Raw genomic sequence first — 21,212 nt, forward strand, 5'->3', positions numbered from 1 at the left:
GTTCAACGACACAAATATCCTATGAAATAAACTGTCAAAACGGAGGAGACAGTCTGAGCCCGCCTGGTAAATAGAAAATGTCAATAAGTGCGGAATGCCAGAGCGGCAAGACAAGGCAGGGGACAGGCGAACGAACAGGTTATGCAAATATTTGTCGATTTCCACGGGCTACCAGGTAGTCTAACTGCATAAATGTCAGAAAATGCATGGATATTTTTTAAATTAATTGATTTTGCTGGCCTTGCACCCCTTGCACATCGAAGGGGTGGCTGTGGGGGCTGGGTTCTGGAGGGGCCTGGGCGTGGGCCGTGGGGCGTGGGAAAGCCCGCCCAGGTGAGCACTTGCGCCTTGTTCGTCCTGTGCCCTTGGGCCGTGCAATTGTGTGTTGTTTGTTGCCTTTGTGGAGCAGCTTCCGTTCGTCGTCAACTTTGATGCCGTTTTGCTCAGTTTCGTTCTCGATTTGATTATTCCGCCGGGTGATTTGCATTTTGTGCCGTGCTCCGCTGCATCTGCATCCTTCGAGGCGGATGGCATTAATCAGAAACAACTGGCTCAAGGACGACCCTTCAACCCATCCCTTTTCGGGTGGCTCGGAGCTGTCTGCTCCTGCTCGTGGGTTTTTCCCCCAACACTTGGCAATAAAATCAAATGATGCGGGCATCGTAAAGCTCCGCGCCTCTCGCGTTTTCTATGTCGACGTCGTAAAAGCCTACACGTTACCATTATTGCGTTATGTATCGTATTGCCATTTTTGTCCCGGCTGCAAATCCCCGGTGCCACGGACCATGGACCATGGACCACCAACCAGGAACCCTGGCTTTCTGGCTTGCGGATTGTGGCCTTTAAAGCGGCGTAAATGTTTCCCTTTTTTCGGCTCTTCACTCTCCGCTGCAAACGGCTCAAAATGTTTTCCCGCCATGTGGAAGAGCAGTGAAAATATAATAAAAAAAAAACGCTGGAAAAACCGGGCCGAAATGGGGTAAAGAAAAATATTTATGGCTATTTGCGTTTGATATTTATTCAATGGTCTATTGTTTGCCGATAAGCTGTGAATAGTTTTTTGTTTTGCTTAGTTTTTCGGTGTTTACTCAACAGTTAGTTAGTTTATGAAAAATGGGGGTCGTTCAACCAAAAAAAATGTGAAAGATGGTTGTCAGGGGCGAATCTAAATTGCCGAGTAGTTCAATTTGTTTCGAAAAAGAAATGTATTTATCAGCTTTACAAAAGTGTGGAAGTCTTTACATTTCAAAGATTTATATTAGCTTGCAGGTCTATAACCATTTAATAGTGTGTTGAGGCTGCTATGATGAAGAACGGTCGAATGTTAAAAAATCATGACAGTCAGGGGCGTATATTTCTATGAAGTCCAATGTCTTTTCCTAGAAAATTGACATTAAAAACAAGGGGTGATAATGTATCTACTTTTTATGGTTCTACTTTTTCAAGCATTCGTAAAACATTAAAGAAAAATTTGTCTTCTTCTATCCACATCGAAAAAAATCCAAGTCCAACCGAATCCCATGATTATGACTTTAATATGTTGATGATGATGTTAAATCTTAGTTTGAAGATTTTCCCTTTCAATGTCGTATATTTTAGATACATGTATTGCATTATTTCCATGTGCTTAATGTGAAGTAATGTAGTTTTACGTCGACATTTTTTTGACGTTTGAAAAATAGTTCGGATGGGTACGAAACTATTCCCCAATAGCTACCCCAGCGAAATTTTCTCAGCATATGCCAGTGGCATGCGGACAGGGAAAACTATTTATTATTCGCACATTTTCTACGAGGTCACGATGCATTTGGTCTGAGCTCTTTTAAACGATTTGTTTTTTAGATTGTTTCAAGGCAGCTTTAACAGCCAAGAGCTTCCTAAGAACAAACTTTAGTTTGGCCGAGCGAGCACACATAAAATAATATTCTTGATTTGGGGCATAGTTTATTTGAATTGCCTAACGGCAGCACTATTGCAGGCTCCTTGGAACTTTTTTTATTATTTATTTATTTACTGATTTTACTGATTTTTCAATTTCTTAAATTTAATGCAGGCTCGAACTCGGAAAATTGGAAAGCGTGGACAAAATGCGTAAGGCTGTTTTCCCTTGGCAAAATACAAAGCGCAAGCGAATCGCCTAAATGAAGGCGTGTATAAATTTGCATACTCTTTGTTCGGCTTTTCCCTGTCTTGCTGTATTTTTCTTCTTTCTCACCTGCAGAACAGAACACCACACACGCGGCTCGCATTCCACGTGCTTACCTTGCCTCCCCAGCTTATCATGCATTAATTAACGATTCAATCCAACCTCCGTGGCAGCGCTCTTGAGCCGTGCGAACGGCGAATACACAAACTTGAGCGAACGGTTTGCACTGCATTTGGATAAGTTGTGCTGGAGCACACTACAAGAGCCCAGAAGTGGGGATAGTGGGCGCAGGCCGGTGGCAGTGATGGCACACTTTGTTAGTATATGTTAAGCCGAAGAAAAAACAATATAATATAACACAATTCTTTCACATGCCTAGAACTAAAAAAATTTTAAGCTTACTATTTGTACTTCAATGAAAAACTTGGGTGACCCTGGACCTGCGTATCACCAAAGAATTATCGCGATGAATGTCCCCTAGACAGGGTTTTCGAAAAAAAAGAACCATTAAGGTGGGAAAAGCTGTATTTGGCAACCACAGGCGAACCTATTCTTAGTTAGATAATAATAATAATAATATGACAAAAATAATTTAAAAAAAACATTGCCAAGTGCAAATTCTTATAGATATCTCTATCTTAAATATAATAAATTAAAATTTTTACAAAATCGATCTTAAATGTAACTTTTACTGGCGCGCAAGGGGGCCATAGTGCAGGCAGGACGTGAGGTTTATCTGCAAGTAAGCCACCATAAACTTGGGTCTCTTGCCGAAAATGCCTAACTCTTTCGCAGAATGTGGGACAAGTGCTAGGATATGTTGTGAGTCCGAGTACGAACCCTAAGTACCCTCAGCTTTCAGGTGGCCATCACTGGTGTTGGGTGGTGCCTGGGGTGGGAGTGGGTCGTGTTGTTTCTAAATCACAAACACTGCCACACACTCGTCCACGCAGCTGCATATTGACTTCCGTTGAAGTTGAGCGCGTGATTGAGCCAATGAGTGATTGGAGAGCTGTGAATGATTGAAAGCCTTTGTCTGAGTGTAATTTAATTAAACAAATCAAAGTTGTGCGCCGGCTGGGAGGCGGTGCCGTGCCATCCGAGTGTTTTTCCGTTAATTGAAAATACGTTCAGCGAACGCGAACAAATATGCCGACAGCCGGGGAAGGGGTGGGCTGGGCGCTGCTCCCGGTCTTAAATAATTAACGTGGAAATTCGCACACTCGCTCGACTGCCTCTTTCCCTCTGCCGCCTTTTGGGCGGTCTATTATTTCACTTTTAGCTGGAATTTGTGTTTTGTAATTGTGTTTGTTATCGCGTCCTATTTGTATTTAATTATTTGCACCATCACCTCGAACAAATATTATAAATATAAAATCAAATACTTACGCATGAGGCGTTTTTCTTTGCCCCCGCTCGAGGAGTGGCTGTGAAAATGCCTAAAATTAAATATGTGGGCACTTGAAAATATTCCCGTTTGCTCTGCAAGCACTTTGCTTTGTGGAAGCTGGTTTTTGTTTGGGAGCAAATGGAAAAAAAAATTTTGTGCTGCGTTAATTATCTTACAACCCAGCTAAGGATATTTGTATTTTAAATCATGCATCAAATAATGCAATGAAAATACAAAGCAAAATTATGCAAGAGAAAACAAGGAAGAACGCTATGGTTGAGTGTCACGACTATCAGATACCCGTTACCCAGCTTAAGCGAGCTATACAAGCCGCAAAGCGAAATTGTAAGGCGCCACCTACCCGCTATTTAAGCGTTAATGAGTGTTAAAGTGGGCGTGGCCATTTTTTAACATCAATAGGTATTTTACGTTAGTGGATCAACTTGCTTTTTTACCTGTCACATACTTTCGACGAATCTAGTATACCCTTTAGCTCTTCGAGTAAAGAGTATAAAAATACGTTACTGAAATGCGGATAATAATCAAAACTGATTTCCATTAAAATAACTTTTTGTACATTTGTAAGCCCCTGCGGATGCAGTTTTTAAGGAATATATGTTTTTGTTGAAGAAACTTAAGATATATTATTGCATACTTTTGATTAAATTCCATTCGAAATTCAAAACCAAATAAAAAATGTTATTTCCAAGCGTAGGAGGTTATAAGTTAAAAAACACCGAAGATATAATTTTTCAATATTATTTTACCACTAATTTTCCGATTGTTCCTATGGGAGCTATATGATATAGTCGTCCGATTTTGATAAAATGTAATTCGAAATTCAGAAATTCATTTAAAAATGTTATATCCAAGCTTAGAAAGGTATATGTTAAAAACACGAAAGATATACTTTTTTTTTTAATTTTTTCTCCGATAGTTCCTATGGGAGCTATAAGATATAGCTGTCCGATCCTGGCTGGTTCCGACTTATGTACTACAATAGAAATAAGACTTTTGGGAAAATTTCAGCCCGATAGCTTTAAAACTGAGAGACTAGTTTGCGTAGAAACGGACGGACATGGCTAGATCGACTCGTCTTGTGACGCTGATCAAGAATATATATACCTTATGGGGTCGGAAACGTCTCCTTCACTGCGTTGCAAACTTCTGACTGAAATTATTATACCCTCTGCAAGGGTATAAAAATCCAAGTTAAAAAAATGTCAGCCCTTAAAGTTACGGAGATATATTTGTGTCTGTGAGTTTTTGAATAATACATTTGTGTAACCTGGAAGATGTAGCGAAGTGGTGAACTGCCTCAACTTTAAGATATAATATCTGCACCTTTCAAGCCGTTTATGCTAGTGAAAAACTTTCGCATTGTTTTCACCATCCTGTTATCCTGCCGGCGCCCTACACATTTACCGAACACGATAACTTGGCTTTGATGCATTCAGCCACTTGCAGCTGCCGTTGACACATTTTGCGACACAGCCAAACACACACCAGTCATTAGGAAAGTGACGAAACAAAAGAGTTTGTTGAGCCCGGCATGGGTCCATGCCCGAGCCGCTTATTGAAAACTTATTCGCCAGCAGGGCTGCAATTAACAGCAAGAGCGGCTGCAGCTCAGGCTGATGCACGAGGAGATGGCGACAAAGTGGATTTAACGCCGAAAGGGTCCAAGGCAAGTAAGTTTTATGCAAATTGCATGTAGCATGCACCCAGTGGACGGGCGCAAAAAAGATAAATTACTTTTAAAGTGCAGAGGCAGAAAGGGCCTGTCCTCCCTCCCAGATCCAGTTCCCAGTACCCAGTTCTGAGTACTCGGCTTTCAGTCTCTTCATTCCGGTAGTTTGTGTACGTACGTACTTCTTCGACGGCCCGAAATGCGAAGGGGGTTCCCCGCTCTCGTACTGATGATGACTTTCTGATTTGCTTCGGCGAAACAAGTTTCCCATGTGCAAGTTTTTAGATAGTTTTGCCTTTTGGGCTTTTCTGTTTGGCAGCTTGTATATTATTTGTTAATTGATATGTCGCAAAAAGTTTACGCCCCCTGTGTGAGGGGGGTGGCACTGCATTTGTTATGGAACTTTCTAATGCCAAAATAATTGCAAAGCTCTTAAAAATGGGCTGGCTTTGCTTCGGCACTACAGTCTTCGATTGGCCAATTCGGAGTTAGTTTGCGGTGGCCCATAAAAGCTATCTATTATCCCCAAAGTAATCGCTTTATAATTTAACATATGGCTGGGCGGGCTGGAATATGTAAACTGGGGAACCAGAGGAACACCATTTGGCCGCACAAGTTATTGGACAAGGTGCTGTTGAAGGTGGAACCCGGGTTTTCCGGCGACCTCAGCAAAAATATAGAAGTAGCGCCAGGAGTGGCAAAATTCGGGGACCACAGGTGCTGCACCTGGCAGAAGTTGGGGCGTGCTCTGCATTTTGGTTTGTTTAACTATTTTCTATTCATTTATGCATTTTGCTAATAAAAATTTCATTTTTGCCTGACTAAGTGAAACGAAAGGTTAAGAGCAGGGAAAGGACTCGGGGAGCGCTCGGCGAACAATGAAGGCTTTTATCTTGGCCGACTGTTGTTTGGTCAAGCCCTTCCGCCGGTACAGTGGTCCCTCGCTAGGTGGTCCCTGGCCCACTCCAGCTGGCGTTCCTTGTCTTGGCCTGCAGTCGTGATAAAAAGAAATCACTTGGCGAATAATTTCGTTTTCCCATCGCCAGCAAAATATTTGGTCGACAGCCCTGCACTGTACATCCGCTTTTGTGCCCGTTGTCTTGCTGCCCAGATAACATTTCCGTCATTCCCCTTTGCTGCTCCATTTTTCCGGGTTCCTGTTTGTTTGCAAACATTTTTTAAATTGTTTGCTATAATTTGTTTCCGGACCCGGACAACAAAAAATAGGCAAATGGCCCATGCGCCATTTTTAGAGCTGTGGCAGTGGTGGGCGTTGGACTCGCCCACACTGCCTCTTGCCAAAGACCTACTAGAAATACTTGCAGCAGTCGGTGTGTGTATGCTGTATGATTAAAAAATTATAATTTCAGTGTTTGTCTGACGCCCTGCTCAGCACGTTTGGCCCTTTTTTGGGTTTTTCGGGCTGCGAGGCGGCAACAGCTGTGGGCATTTCTGTATATATCCCCTGTGCCCTTCAATTAATCGGGGACCCCAGCCACATAGAGCTGCACTATCCCGACTCAGCAGCAGAATCCACCTCTGCACGTCCCGTGACTTTTATTAGTTTGACTTTTTGGCGAGGATTTATGGTGGCCTTTGTATATCTATGCAAATGGTTTACAGCTGTGCCACCCAAATGCGTTTTCCTGGCGGGCATAAAAATATATTTTGTTTGCTTGCTTGTTGCTGCTCAATTATTAACAATAACCCCGCTTTTTTTAATTCCACAATTCAAATGCTACCTCAAATGTTGGCAAAATATATAATTGAGAGCCCTCTTGGCACATACATAACTTGGTTATTTACTTTAATTACCTTGTGTAAATGAAATATCAATTAGTTTGTCCGGCCGAAATGTTAATGGTAAAATTGTACAAATTTGAATATTTTTCTTTTCAACTTTAGCTTTACGTGCTGACTAGATTTCCATGAGTCAACTCTTAATTCCTATACATATTTGCTGGCAAACACTGACGTAATTTCAAGTCTTGTGCTGAATAAAATATTAAAAGATCGAAAATAAAATAAAGTCTGCCACGTGCTGCACTCAAATGCAATCGCAAGTCACGTAGCCGGCTGACTCAAATTTCAGCATAAAAATATAATAACAAATTGCAAAGTGTGAAAGTGGTAGCAAAATCTACAACTAAATTAAGCTCGTAATTTGACAAAGCTAATATTAAGATAAGTTCCCGCGCAATTTGAAATATTTTTTCTGCGACTTAAGTTGCAATCTGGCTTTGAGGTCAGCGAAGTTGAGAACTGTCATTTCAAGAACCAAGCGCACATCACGTAGAAATGTTTGAACGCCAAATGGATTTCAGTTTAAAATCGAACTAGCTCGAGCTCAGACGCGAGTTGGTCGATACAATTTTATAGGGAACTCCAACGAAATTGTTTTAGTAATGAGTCACTTTAGTATTGTACTGATCGTTCTGTTCGGATTATGTTTGCAACACTCTCAGCTGCAACTGGCTCCCTTCTTCGATGCCGAGCCCCTGGCCAACAATGAGGTTTCTCTTCCGGGCTTGGAGGACGACCTGGACTGGAGTGGGGCCAACTGGCAACTGGTGATCCGCTGGCTGATGGAGCGCCAGCAGCTGCGCTTCTGCATTGCCCTCGCCAGATTCGACGAGCGCCTGGTGCCCGGAACGGCCTGCCAGGCTCTCCTGGCCAACGGGCCGCTGATGGCCAACTGCGACATCGGAAACATCGAGGACCTGACCATGACCATGCGGTACGCCTTCGGGGAAATTCTGCTGGATACCAGCAGAAAGTGCCGGCACGGCCTGGAGCTCTTTGGAGTTCGCTGCCGGCGGAGGGCGTAATCGAAAAAATTCATCGGCCATGAATTCATATTTCATCAAGTGCAAAGTGGGTTACGGTTTTTAAGAGGAAAATATATAGCGACGAAATTTTTTCCTAAAATATGCAATGCGACACACTTTTAAGTTATTTTGGTTACAGAACACAGATCAGAGTTCTGTCTGACTTTAAGTTTAGATGGACTGCAATTGCCACAAAGTTTTAAAAATTTGGTCAAATCGCGTAACAAAATATATAAAAAACCGTTCTTCAAAATTCAAAGAATTACATAAGTTAAATGATTTCATATTTTGAATGTTTAAAATTTAATTTATTTAAATTTGTATAATTTGTAAATTTTAATACAATTTAAAGAAAATTACATTACAAAACGTTTAAATACTATTTTTTTTGGAAGGAATTCCCTTTTGTTTCATATAATTCTCTAGCTCACTTGTACATATGTGTTCAAAATTGGTCCCTTTTTGATATTCGTATATCTCAAAAATGATTTCCCATGAATATTTAAATATGCAAAGTGCAAAATCTAGAAAGTTATTAACTCTAGGTTCTGACTGACAAATTCGAACTTAATGGAAAACTGTAATACTTTGCGCGCTTCTGAACCTACTAATTGTCCCCATTTCGTCTCCTAAGTGCATTGCTAATTCACTTTATTGAGCAATTTTTCATCGTCTGCCCTGCGCCGTCCCCTGTCATTTCAATATGTCAATAAAAATCAGAAAGGAACACTGTGCCACCCCGCTTTCGGTCTAAACTGGGTGAAGGCCTGAGTCCGAGTGGCGAGTCCTTGCCGAGTGCAGTGCCTCCATGACAAATGACGATTATAATTTGTAAAATGCGCCCATCTTGTTATCCCCTCAGATCCTTTTGCCGCCCCGATACGTTCAACTTGTGGCCTAGATGTTGCTGTCCGGCTTTTCCCCATTTCTATTTCTATTTTCACTCTCGGATTCGGCTTAGTCGTTGCGATTGTTGTTGCAATTAGCAGAAGCGACAGGGGATAGGGGCTGCATAAGCAGAACTGATGGTTTGAATGGGAAAATTGCTCAGCGCAAATAGCTGATGGTGGATGGGGCATAAAGAGCTGTATTGTTGCTTCTGGCAATTACCGGCAAATGCCTAGGAGTTCAGCCCCCATAGAGAATTTTCCCATTTCAATCGGAGCGGCGACATCCTCCCCAATCGATTTGCGAAACACCTCCAAGTAGAGAAAGGTGTTGCATATTCCCAATCGAATGTCATTGAAACAAACGCTCTGCGAATCAGTTTAAGGCTGAAATTGATGGGATTTTTGCATTTGAGGCTATCAGTATGTACATAAAAAAATCTTTTACCTGGCTTAAATGTACCGAATTGCCAAAATGAACTTAGGCATTGTTAAGTTAACATATTTTTTATTTCTTGGAATTAATTTTAAACACTGCCCATATCTATTTTAAACTTACCTTTAACTAAGTATTTAAAACTTAAACCAAGCGTTTAATTCAGCCATGTTCGCATTTAAAAGCCGGCGTTTATCTGGCACTTCGAGCACTCTTCAAGCTGCTCCCCAAATTATGGAGAACTTCTCTGCAACACGGCCAAAGCTAAATGTAAATTAATGAATTGTTTAAAGTACTTAAAATATTTACGCTCAAAGCAAGTGGATGAGCACTGCCACGCCTCTGCCCCCCGCGGACTAGCTTCAATCCCGGATGCTGTGAGCGTGGGCTGCTGACCAACGAATATGCAAACGATTCCACCACCCACGGCCACTCCCAGCTCCAAGTTCGTTAAAAACGCAGCATAAGGTCAAGGAGATAATTCTGGGCGGGAGTGATGGGAAGAGCAGAGGAAGTACATTGGTCGTGGAACTGGCTATTTTAAGGAAATGGGGAACATAGTTAAGAATGCGTCTTATTTCCGGAAATAGAAAAATACAATTCTTACACAGTGCGGAAATGTAATATAAGGAAAGTACGGAGGACAAAAAAGATTTTAAAAATCCATTACATTTTAACGACATTTTTTATTAACAATAAAGAAGTCGAGCAAATTGTAACTCTCTTGACTAGTATATACTTCACACTACATTGACCAATTTTAAAATAAAATTCCAAGGTGTACAAATAACACCTTGCGAAGCGGTAAAATAAAGTGAACTGATAAAGAATATATATCACTGTATTATATATAGCTACGGGATTGAAAGTCTGCTATGATGGTCCGATCGTAACAAGTGATACAACAATTGAAAGGAATCACAAAAACTAAAAGGACTTTAGAAATTTAAATTTTTCAGAAAAACCGTTGAGAGTGTTAAAGAGTGAAAATCTAGAAAATTGAAGCTTTAGTTTTATTTTTACTGAAATTACTGAACTCTGAGAAGTCTGATGTCCCGTTCAAAAGTTATTCCAAAACAAGATTTTGCTTATAAAATTAAATGTTTGTCCCTTTGTTTGTGGGTTTGTATGCATTCCGTTTTGCTCTTAGAGTCTCCAGCTCGAGATACAAAACTTTTGTTCTACAATTTAAAAAAAACCCTCCAGTTTAGCGGGAAATACAACAAAAAATAGATTTGAAAGGCTTATAGTTTCTAAACAACTAATGCTACAGAGACGTGCTATGTGTCTATGAAAATTCAATTCAATTCGCTAAATATCTTTTTGTAGGTATTCTAGCCATTTCTTTGAACCACTTGCCCCACGGTGCGTATACGGGTTGGTGTCGAACGGTCATTAAGGCAGCGAATGGAGAGCTGAGCCCGCTGTTTACGCAGTGAGGAACAGCAGCAATGGCAAAAAGAAGGGGCGGCATCAGCGACAGTGGCAACAGCCTGTCCTGCGACTTCTGCTGCAAAGCCACCCCCGCCCTTGACTTCCCGGTCGAGGGATCCTGGGGAGCCTTGTGCTTCTTGGTCCTTTCGCCCGTCGCTCTTCCGACTGCCGACTTTTAATGTGCAGCCCCCTCATTCCGTAAAATATGCATAAACAAATGAAACGAACTGACTTTGCTACTTGCCCAGTGCCACTGCAGCTGCTGGATGCTAGGCAGCCAGTCCGCGCAGCAGTCCTGCAGTGAGTTCAGCTCGAGTAATTAAATTTTGCTCGGAATTCCTTGCATTTTCTTCTCTGATTTCGAATAACTGCCGAACTCGCAGATTCCTCCGCGCTATTTGCATTGAAAAAATGAAAAATCTATTAATGGAACGGGACGGGTAATAATTTATGCAGCAGTGAGCCGATAACCGAGGTTCATTTTGGTAAGGCGGAAGGTCCTTTAAATTGGTCTTGGAAGTTCAGTTGTCGGTCCAAAATGGCTCGGAAGCCAGGGTCAAATGTCGGACTGTTCATGGTAAATGAGATCGAACGAGATTGCAATCACTGCCCGGACTCTCCTATGCATCCTTTGACTCGTGCCGCGCCGAGGGGATGCAACAAACTGGCAAACTGGAAGCAAATTGATTGCATTATCGCGGGGCCAAGGAATGGGCGACATGGGAAGACAAAGGAATCGAGCCATAAAAGTTCGATGCTTTCCCGCAACAAATTTAAAGGGCCACATGACAGTTCCATACTTATGGAAAAACGGAACGATTGCCGTCCAACCTCACCCGACCAAAATGTTGAACGCGAGCTCATTTGTTTGATATGAAAAAGAAATATAATATAATACAAAATCTAATATAATATAATGGTGCCCAAAATAATGATCTATGAACAAATGAATAATATAAAATTTATATTTTGAATTGTTATATTTGTTAAATATTATTATAAATATTATATTATTTTTTTATTTAAAAATAACATTATAACTAATTTTATTAAGTTTGCTCGTTTTATGACTGAAATTATTTTTAACTTTTATTTACCTTTGAGTAGTATAACCGTTGATTAAATACGGATTTTGTATGTAAATTGTCAAAATTGTATTTAAACCAATTCTTTAATTACATTACTGGTAAGCTTAGTTCTTAAAGATGGATTTTATGAATTGGTACATCAACTTTAACTGCATGAAAAATCCCACGTTCTTAGATACCAACTGCATCCTCACTCCAGCTCCAACTTAGTTATTCTGATCATGTCCTCCGAGATTATCGTTCGTTTACCTCTAATTTTTCCTCGGCTGGGACGGACAGCCGCAGGGCACCTCTGACTGGTGTGTCGGGTGGCATGGGGCCTCCTGTGAGCCTGGGTATGTGCGATCCGCTCGGGCACTTCAAGGCTCATTTATGACCCTCATCGCTGGTCACTTTTTATGCATTTTCCCACGCTGTTTACTTTGTATACAAACGAGTGGCACTTACTTATTTTGTGCCACATAATGAGCGCTCCTGATGGCCGCTTATAAATTATAAAGCGTACCCACACACACGTCGTCGTCCTCGTCCTCGTCCTCGTCGTCGCCGTCGTCCAATAAACTTACCGCTCACACCCACCCAATTTGATTTGTATGGCTTTTCAATTTGTGCTCTGGTGCTCTATAGTCCATTCCACTCCATTCCCCTGCTCGCCATCCCGTCCTGCTCGCATTTCCTTTCTGCTGCATTTGCCATTGTATAAATTTTTGGTATTTGCGCCAATTTCATTCCAAATTGAGCGCTGCCCACAGTCGTTTATTTTTAATGCACCCAGGCCATCCGAAGCGAACCGAAACGAAGCGGAGCAATATGGCCGGAGAACGGGCTCTGGTCCTCAAGAGGGTCAGGAGGGATGGATGGGGTGGATGGGGGCAGGACCGCACCAGAAGTTGATTTCTTGTTGTTTCCCAGCTCTCAGCTCGCCTTTCCTTACTTCCCATTATTCTATTGAGGACCAGCAGAGGGATTTCGGCTTTATTTGGTTATGGTACATATGTATGCTTTTAGAGCGGAACACGTGTTGATGTGCCAGACACATGTCTATAACGCTTCGCCATGCTCTTCCCCTGAATGCCCCATATTCGTTACAGCTCAATATCAAATTTCGGTTTTATTTTAAATCTTTTGTAGCAATTTGCCGTACCCACGGAGCTCTGGTTAGAGCATCCGAAGCGCGTGGCTCCGCCCAAACGAAATCCCATTTTTTGCCAATCTAGTCCTTTGTATTATTTGCAGTGTGCATTCTGGACATTGTGCTGCCTGGACGCCGAGCACTCGCTGCGCAGCAGGACACTCAGGCGAATTGCAGTGGGAGGATTCGGGGAGGAGACGGATTAGTGGACCCAGAAGCAGCCGAAGGCGAAGGAGCGCTCCAAGTGCGCCCAAGATTTATGGCCCACGGTCCTGCTTCTGCGGTTGGGGGCCCACTACAACGGAGCTGCAGAACCATCAAATACAATCAAATTGATTGCCTTTTGTGGACGGCAGGAACGGCGAGGGGCAGGGGCCGAGGCTGACCTATAATGCGATTTTGATTTTTTATTAATTTCTTCGCTTGCAATTAGTTAATGACTGGCCTCGGGTGCGCCCCCGTGCGCATACGTAAGTACAACAAAGGGTGCAGGGTCGAGTTGTCTGCAGGATACAGACTCCCAAGACCCGAATTTCGAATGTAGAACGGCCCAAATAAATAACAAAATGGCGTTCTCCAATATCCGGCGAGCGGAAATTTCAATAAGGCAGCGGGCGAGGGAGCTCGCCGGGGCTCCGAGGGTATAATCAGGATATGAGCTCAAATGACTGGACGAAAAAATGTGTGGCAATCAAAGTTCGTATATGTGGGCTGACTGGGGCGCGGCAAGTTTTGAATTAGTTGCGCCGAGAATTTCTGCATAAATCATTTCCTGTTGTGTCAAAGGACGACAGAAAAACGGAAAAATAAAGGCAGGAGATAAAAGCCTCGCAAAGACAACGATGGAATGGAATAAAAAATGAAAGGCAGGGAAGCTCCAAATGACATGACAAAGTCAAAGCGACGAACAAAATAAGGGCAAGACAAAGTAAACAGCAACAATAACATTAAATTAGCATTTTTTATTACTTGTAGTTTTCCTTGCCCCTTTGTACACTCCGCAGCGTGCTTTTTTATTCCGTTTCATTGCCGGCTATTTGCATAAGTTGACACAAGGAGCTACTAAGTAATATTGCGCATTCGACATGTTGGCCAGCGACTCTAACCGGAAAATCGGTCAGTACAGAGACCTTATCGATCCGAGATTGGTATTTATATCCCGAACAAAATAAAAATAAAAGTATTTTGCTTATAAAGTGTCTGCAAGTAAGTTAACGAAGAGTCGTACGTATAAATATTTAAAAGCAAATGCAAGCGCCTTAAAGTATTTTAGGAAATACCTCTTTTATGCATGTATTCGAAGCATTTCATAATACCACTTTTACGCGTGTATTCGAAGCATTTAATAAAACCATTTAAAGTAATTGCAAATTGAATTGCCTGAAAAAGCAACGGAAAACTGCAGCTCCTCGATTTTCCATGTTCGGAAAGACGTAAATGTTCCCTGTTGTGCGATAGTTCGACTGTTATGGCTAGAGTCTTCCTACCCTTCACTCTGACGTCTGCTGAAATATGTATGAAATCTTACACATTTATTACAAAAGAGCGGGGAAAACAAAAGCCAAGCCGAAGGAGCCGGGCACATCTGCATGGATTTCCACAGCTCCGGCCCGCTCCAGTGGTCCACGTATAAATTTTATGTACACTTACTTACTTCTGCAAACAATGAAGGCTCCGTGACGTGACTTAGTCTTGGGGCTGGTCAGCTGGAACCGGCGAGTCCTGGGCGATCCGGGCTGTCTGCCATTGTCCACAGCTCCTTCCTCCCCAGCCTGCCGGCCATCCGTTTCTGGGTCGTTGGCTGCCAAGTGCAACGATTTCGGTTTCCATTGGCATTATGTAGTTTAAGATTTCACCCTGGCGGGCTTGCATATGTGAGCTCTGTGTATTTACATATTTTCATTGTTCCTGGGGCTGGCTAAAGTGCGGCGTGTCCTGCGGCCAAAAGAAATTGTAAACATCAACGGCTTTGTGTGCGAGTGGAGCTCAAGCAAGAGCTGCGTCAGGATGGTCATCTCTGCAAATAATTGAAAACTCTGGTGACTTTTCGATAACCTTTTTGAGTTGAAAGTGTGGCCAGGTCCCACAAATTATTTGCCAAGAAAGAGAATTACTTCGAAAATATAAAAACTGATTAATTAAATTTAAATCGTAACAAAAAAGTCAACTATATAAGTGCCCGAAAGTGTGCTGAACAAAAGATAAAAATATATTGTTGCATACTTTAAGACACTTTTAATCTTGGATATAATACTCTTGTAATAGACAAACCCAATAAATAATAATTTACCTTGCTATCGCTTTATAATTCAATTCATCCCAGCCAATTAATTAAATCGCATTAAACAAATTTCTACTAGGATGAGCTCATAACTCATCGCACACGGCCATTAGATTGCTTTGGGCCACAAATAAGCTTTAAGTAGCCACTCGTTCAGGCCCCCACTGGGCCCCAAGGCCGATCCATCTGAGACAGTGCCCCGTCTTCTGGTTCTGCTTCCCCTGACAACATTGTCAACATCGAACAAATCGCTGCCATCAGTCCTGGGAACATTGTTTAAAGAACATTTTAAAATTCAGCATCCGCAGCAGTAGCAGGAGCAGCAAGCCGCTTATTGTTGCTGTTGTTGTGGCACGAACATGTCCTTGCTGGGTCCTCCTCGAATGTATATTATTTCATACGCACGCTTCTTAAGCAGGGCAATAAATTTTCGTGCGAAATTTTCATATGCGTCGCCGGCAACTCAAAGGGTCTGGCCACATCTGACCCCTTCCCGTCGTCCCCCCACAGGATGTCCGCACATCACGCGCCCTTGCGGCTTCACTGGGACAGCGCGGCATTCTTGAAGGCTCCTTGGGTTGCGTGCTCGCTTGTTTCGCTTTTTGTAATTTTCAATTTAAGCTACACAACGTGTTGCTCCCCACATTGCCGCAACGCTACACTGAGAGATAAGCCTTTAAAGGAGTTGCCAAGCTGCAATGGCGATCTGTCAGACCTTTGCCATGTGTACTTAAAGCTTTCCACTAGAAAAATGGAACCTACTCAAGGCGAAATCCTCCTATTGATATTTCTTATCATTAAAATTTTATATTTTTAAGGTGGTAGCCTACCAAAATTGAAAATATGGGTAATTTTCGCAAGTTCTTAAAGTTGTGTGCAAAAGTTACACTCCTTTTTTCAGTGTACTACTCCCTTTTTTACCGCACTCCCAGCACTTGCGCCGTCTTGGGAAGCCATTTAGTGACAAATTAAGTGCCGTCGCATGCGTGTTAATTTCGCAACTCTTAGCAAATGACGCATACGCCACGTGGGCCCGGGCCCGGGCCCTGGCCGAGCTTAGTTGCAATTTATTAAACGCTTCGGGTACAAATTGATTATTTTGTTCTCGGACTTTATGATCCCTATTACCGCCCTTCAAGTGTCGATTTACGAGCCCGGCAATCGCACTCCCCGTTTTATGGGACAGGCAGCGAGTTTATCGTCCCCGCCAAGATGACCCCGAATCGCACACAATGTAGTTGCCGCCGTTTCGCTGTGCGCTTTATGATTGCCGCAAATCGCATTATGACTTAATTTTTATGCCGCCACGTTCATAACTTTTATGTAGTGTTAAAAATACTCACATCCATTCGGTGGGTCACATAAAGTATTTAATTATCCGCAATGATCTGTCGCAGACGCAACTTGTTGATGGCCACGTTGGCCTGTCACCTGCGAATTCGGAAAATTGCCACCTGCCAGACTTGCACTTGTCACTGTCACTTGTCTTGGTCACAAGGCCAGGCAGGCCTCTGGGGCTCAGTTGCTCGGAGTCCAGGGGTCATAGGGCCACCTGACGTCGTTCAATGTGCCTGCCAGAACAGCTGCCCCAGCGGTTGACTGCAACTGCAGATGCTGCTCGAATTACGGCATTAACGAAAGCCGACCGGCCACAAATTGGGCTTCACCTGGCAGCTCCAGGTGAGCCGAGCACCCGGGCAGTCGAAAATATGAAGGTCGGAGCTGGATAGGGGCTGGGGGTCCGCTATTAACTAGCTCTTGGGGAAATTTTCACTTTTTTAAACCCAATCAGACTAAAAATGGGCCTTCCTTAAATTGTTTTGCAGAATCCTTCTTTATTAGCTAATGAGTTGCACTAGTTTAGTACTTGACATTTAAGGTGCTTATGCTAGTGGTTACCTCGTTTCGTCTTGCCGCCCCACTTTACTGCTTACTGCATCCGCATACTGCATGATGACTGTGCTGCACAATTACGCAAATTAGCAGAGTGCATTCAATATGCCTAAGCTGGAAGGCCAGGGAGGCCTCCAAGTGCACACCGACAGCCCCAACTCCAGGAACATGTAATTGCCACTAAATTGATGTAATTGAATAAGCTGTACAAAGGGTGTTCTTGTGCAAAGGCGGCTCTAGACTGAGATTACAAAAATGATTGTTAAATGAAGTAGAGGACTAATACATGCGGGCAAGGAATAATTAAATATTGTATTTCCTATGTATTTATTTTAGAAACTTAGTTCGGCTCTCAAATGCCGTTCGCATAACGGAGTCTTAAATTATAAGCACTTTCGGATGGTTTTATTTACTATTTACTTACATATTGGACACTTTTTTGTTAGCCATTTATTTGATTTATGTGTGTAACGACTGACGTTTTTTTTATGCGGGACAATTTTCTTATCGCTACCTTATCGGACTGGCCGTATTTTATGCTCGCTCGGTGTGCCAAACTGCTTTGGCTACTTATGCTTGGCAAGCAAATTGAAAACAAAATGTTGCCAACCATTTAGTATTCAAATATTCCTCTTCTTGACACACATTTATGTGTTGAAACTGGCGGACTTTGAGGGCTATGATAATCAATGATTATCGACCTTAAGTCTGTTGCTGGGTAATTAAAAAAAATATATAGGACGAGCGAATTTTCCGTGGCGCATCATTCTTATTTTGATGCTTTTGTGAAAGAGTCCCTTTTATGTTCTCGAGTTACAAACCCATGGGTGTAAGGCTTCGAGACAAGCGCCCTAAAAAGGCAAGGTTGACGGTGGATGAAAAGAAGGTTCAACACTGGCTCGTACCTCTGTTTGTTCGAGGTTGGCTTAGGAACACAAGAAAAAAGCTGACCGTCATTTGTTTTCCTGACACTTCTGAAGGCTTCTCAACAAGAGGCGGCTTTTTTTTAAGGGTCCGGGCCAGTCTAAACATTTTCTTATACTCTTCGCTTTTTTGCATAATGCCATTGCCTGCGTGTCCGAAGGGGTTTGTCACTAAATAAGTCGCAAGTTGATATTAATACCATCTCATTATCGCCTCGTTCTACGTTTCAGCGCTCAGATGAAATATGTTCGCATCGTCAATTAATCATAATGAAGAAAAACGACGCTGAGAGATGACCTTCAAAATTATGATTCAAGTTTTTAAATTGTGGCAATTGTAATTGATGAGCCCAACATCTTCAGATTGGCTAGGAGGCGATTAGCGGTTGGTAATTGAAAAAGTTAATGCTTACCAACGAGATTCAAGGATATCCCAAAGCTTAAAATGCATTTAGTAATGAAAGAATGTGGTAACCTTTGGCACCCATAGCTGGGTGTTTCTTGCAATTGCCCAACCAACTCTTTTCTACGTTGAGTATTTCAAATATTGCTTTGTTAGTGCGAATTTTCCAATCGACTGGGATGAAAGGCAATCAGAGTCACAGCGCCAAGATACAGTGAGTTGAAGGCACGGACCCAAACTGTCTTATTCTCGGTTCAGTGACCAGTCGAGATGATTGACTTCATGCAAATGCTCTCGTTAGGACCCATGTCTGGCTGGGAAATTTGCATTTGGCTTGTTTGACCAGTCTGGTTGGCACTAAAACAAAATTGAGATGGTTACCTCCTCGAACATTTCAATTTAATTAATTAGAGTAAAGACAAAGCCAAATAGTCAGCTTTTGTTCAAATATATCTCCTGCTCTTCCTGGGAGCTTGGGCTATTAATGTTTAACCAAAACGAAGTAACAACAAATATGCAGGCAGGTCTTCCATCAGCCTTGTACATATAATTGCTTCTGGCCCATTGTGTGGTTCCTTTGGCAATTAAAGTTAGTTAAAGCTCGGCAATACATTGTCTTGACTAAGCTTAGCTTTTACAAGTTTCTTGAATAATTTTCGGCTTTATTTAGAATAAAAGAGGAACAGTTTCTAAGCAGAAGTGTATCCAAATAAATGAAATATATGGAAGCATTTTATATTGCACTGGAAATTCATTAATGTGCAAGCCATGGCTCTATCGATCCGGCAAGTCTATATCTTTCGCATCGCGTTGACACCACCAGACGCTCGGCGTTATTGAATTTATGCACTTAACGATAGTCAGCAGAGTGCATCTGCAGCCGTGGAGGAAGCTGCGTCCGCGACCGCAGTGGCAACAGTGCGTATACGCAATTAAATTTGCAATGTCTTCTGCTCCCCGCTGGATTGTCTGCGCGAGAGTGCATAAAAAATGACCGGAAATGAGATTGTTGCGGCTTTAATTTCACCAAGTGATTTAAGACGTCAAGCGAAGTAAATGAAGAGATTGTGGCGGAATCTAGGGGAAATCTCTATAGTATCTCTACAGATTTTCAGGAAGGGAAATCTGAAAGTCTTAGAATCTGCCTGTTTTATTTTGTTTTAAATTAAAGCTTTTTTAATGATGTATATTTCATTTGATTTATGAATGGGAAACTCTTACTCGTAGCCACTTTCAGAGAACGAAAATTTGTAAGGTACACATGGAAGTGCAAAAATTGGTATAAACCGCTTCACATCAAGGCTGCTGCTGCCGATTCCTCATTTGCCGCCGTGATGGCCTTCTCGATGGTGCCCTTTAGCTTCCTTATGTCGGCGTCTAGGTATATGATGCGCTCGTACTTGTTGGCCAGCTTGCTGATGATTCCGCCCAGGTGATTCTTGAGGATTACCTGAAGCTCATCTTCGTTGGGCCCATTGAACTGCTGGCCCCTTAAGTTGCACTGAAACTCGTCCTCGGCCAGCGCCTCGGCCAAATTATCCTCGGTATCATCCTGCTGCTTGCGTAATTGGCTCAGTTCGAGATCCAGGTCACATCGCTCGGCAGTCATTGTCTCAAAGGCGAATATCTTCTGGTTCAACTCCGGGTTGAGAACCACACCCGGATTTACTAAACGGGCAAACCCCTTGCTCGACCTGGACATTGCTGGGTAGTGCTTCTAACAATTTACAAGATATGTGAATTTTTAGCCCGAGCAGTTACTTGATTTCATTTAATAATATATCTGTCCCTTGAATCCGAACACTTTCTAGTTACCTACTTATCAGTGGTAAATTGTTGCTGCCTGCTACATTAAAGGAGTTTGTAGCGGAATTATATCCTTTTAGGATAGTTCTTCGAACCGTATTGTTGATCAGCGCACATTTTTTTATTTACTTAAAAACACGAGAAAAAGCTATAGTCCGTTCCATCGACTGTTGGATACCCCTTACTAAGCTAAAAAATGTGCAAGAGGAGTTTCCAGAAAATCTCTTTTTTCATAGCTCCATTTAGCGCATACTTGTGGCACATAGGGCCACCAAGTATAAAGCTCCAACTGGTGTCGTCTCTAGCGGCTAGTAGCGTATTAGAGAAGAATGGACGTATTACCGCTGCGCAAGCAGCTGAGAAATATATACATACCAAATCCCAACTCGCTAGCTTTAATAGTTTCCAAGATCTCAGCGTTCATACGGACGGATCCTGATCAAGAATATATATACTTTGTGGGGTCGGAAACGCTCTCTTCTGCCTGTTACATACTCTTCAACGGATCTGGTATACCCTTTTACTCTACGAGTATGGGTATAAAAAGTCACGGGTATGACTCTAGTCGAAATCTTATGATGAGTTAATAGGGTTGTATTTTTAGAATGTAATTTATTTAGGTCTTGTGCTGTTCTTGTGTATAAAAGACCTACTCTTTTTTCAGCCCGTGTTTTGTAGTTTTTTGCCCCTGAGCATTCAAAAGCAAATCAAATTTGGCAATCAGGCTGGCTAAAAAATGGCCGTGCATTTAAGGAACACAAACCGCTGTCCCTTCACGGTTCACGAGTATCTGTAGAGGGGAGAATATTAGAGAATAAGTATAACTCAGGGCGCGTGTCCTAATTAATAAGACCACCTCGACGCCATCATTGCCG

At 42.3% G+C, this 21,212-nt stretch overlaps 2 protein-coding genes across 2 annotated transcripts; one reads left to right on the forward strand and one right to left on the reverse strand.

The window, feature by feature from the left end:
• Positions 1-7,542: 7,542 nt before the first annotated feature.
• Positions 7,543-8,433, forward strand: LOC108033515 (uncharacterized). Its single transcript, XM_017107858.3, has one exon. It carries the CDS (start codon positions 7,632-7,634, stop codon positions 8,052-8,054), a length of 423 nt encoding a protein of 140 aa, XP_016963347.1. The 5' UTR covers positions 7,543-7,631; the 3' UTR covers positions 8,055-8,433.
• An 11,246-nt stretch (positions 8,434-19,679) lies between these two features.
• LOC108033528 (uncharacterized) lies at positions 19,680-20,341 on the reverse strand. The gene has a single exon (XM_017107873.2). The coding sequence runs from the start codon at positions 20,231-20,233 to the stop codon at positions 19,823-19,825; it is 411 nt and encodes a 136-aa protein (XP_016963362.1). The 5' UTR covers positions 20,234-20,341; the 3' UTR covers positions 19,680-19,822.
• Between the last annotated feature and the right edge of the window lie 871 nt (positions 20,342-21,212).

The sequence above is a fragment of the Drosophila biarmipes genome, chromosome 2L (genome assembly GCF_025231255.1).
Source record: "Drosophila biarmipes strain raj3 chromosome 2L, RU_DBia_V1.1, whole genome shotgun sequence".
NCBI classification, from domain to species: domain Eukaryota; kingdom Metazoa; phylum Arthropoda; class Insecta; order Diptera; family Drosophilidae; genus Drosophila; species Drosophila biarmipes.

Coding starts and splice junctions, on each gene's coding strand:
- LOC108033515 (XM_017107858.3), top strand. CDS start 7,632: ATGAGTCACTTTAGTATTGTACTGATCGTTCTGTTCGGATTATGTTTG.
- LOC108033528 (XM_017107873.2), bottom strand. CDS start 20,233: ATGTCCAGGTCGAGCAAGGGGTTTGCCCGTTTAGTAAATCCGGGTGTG.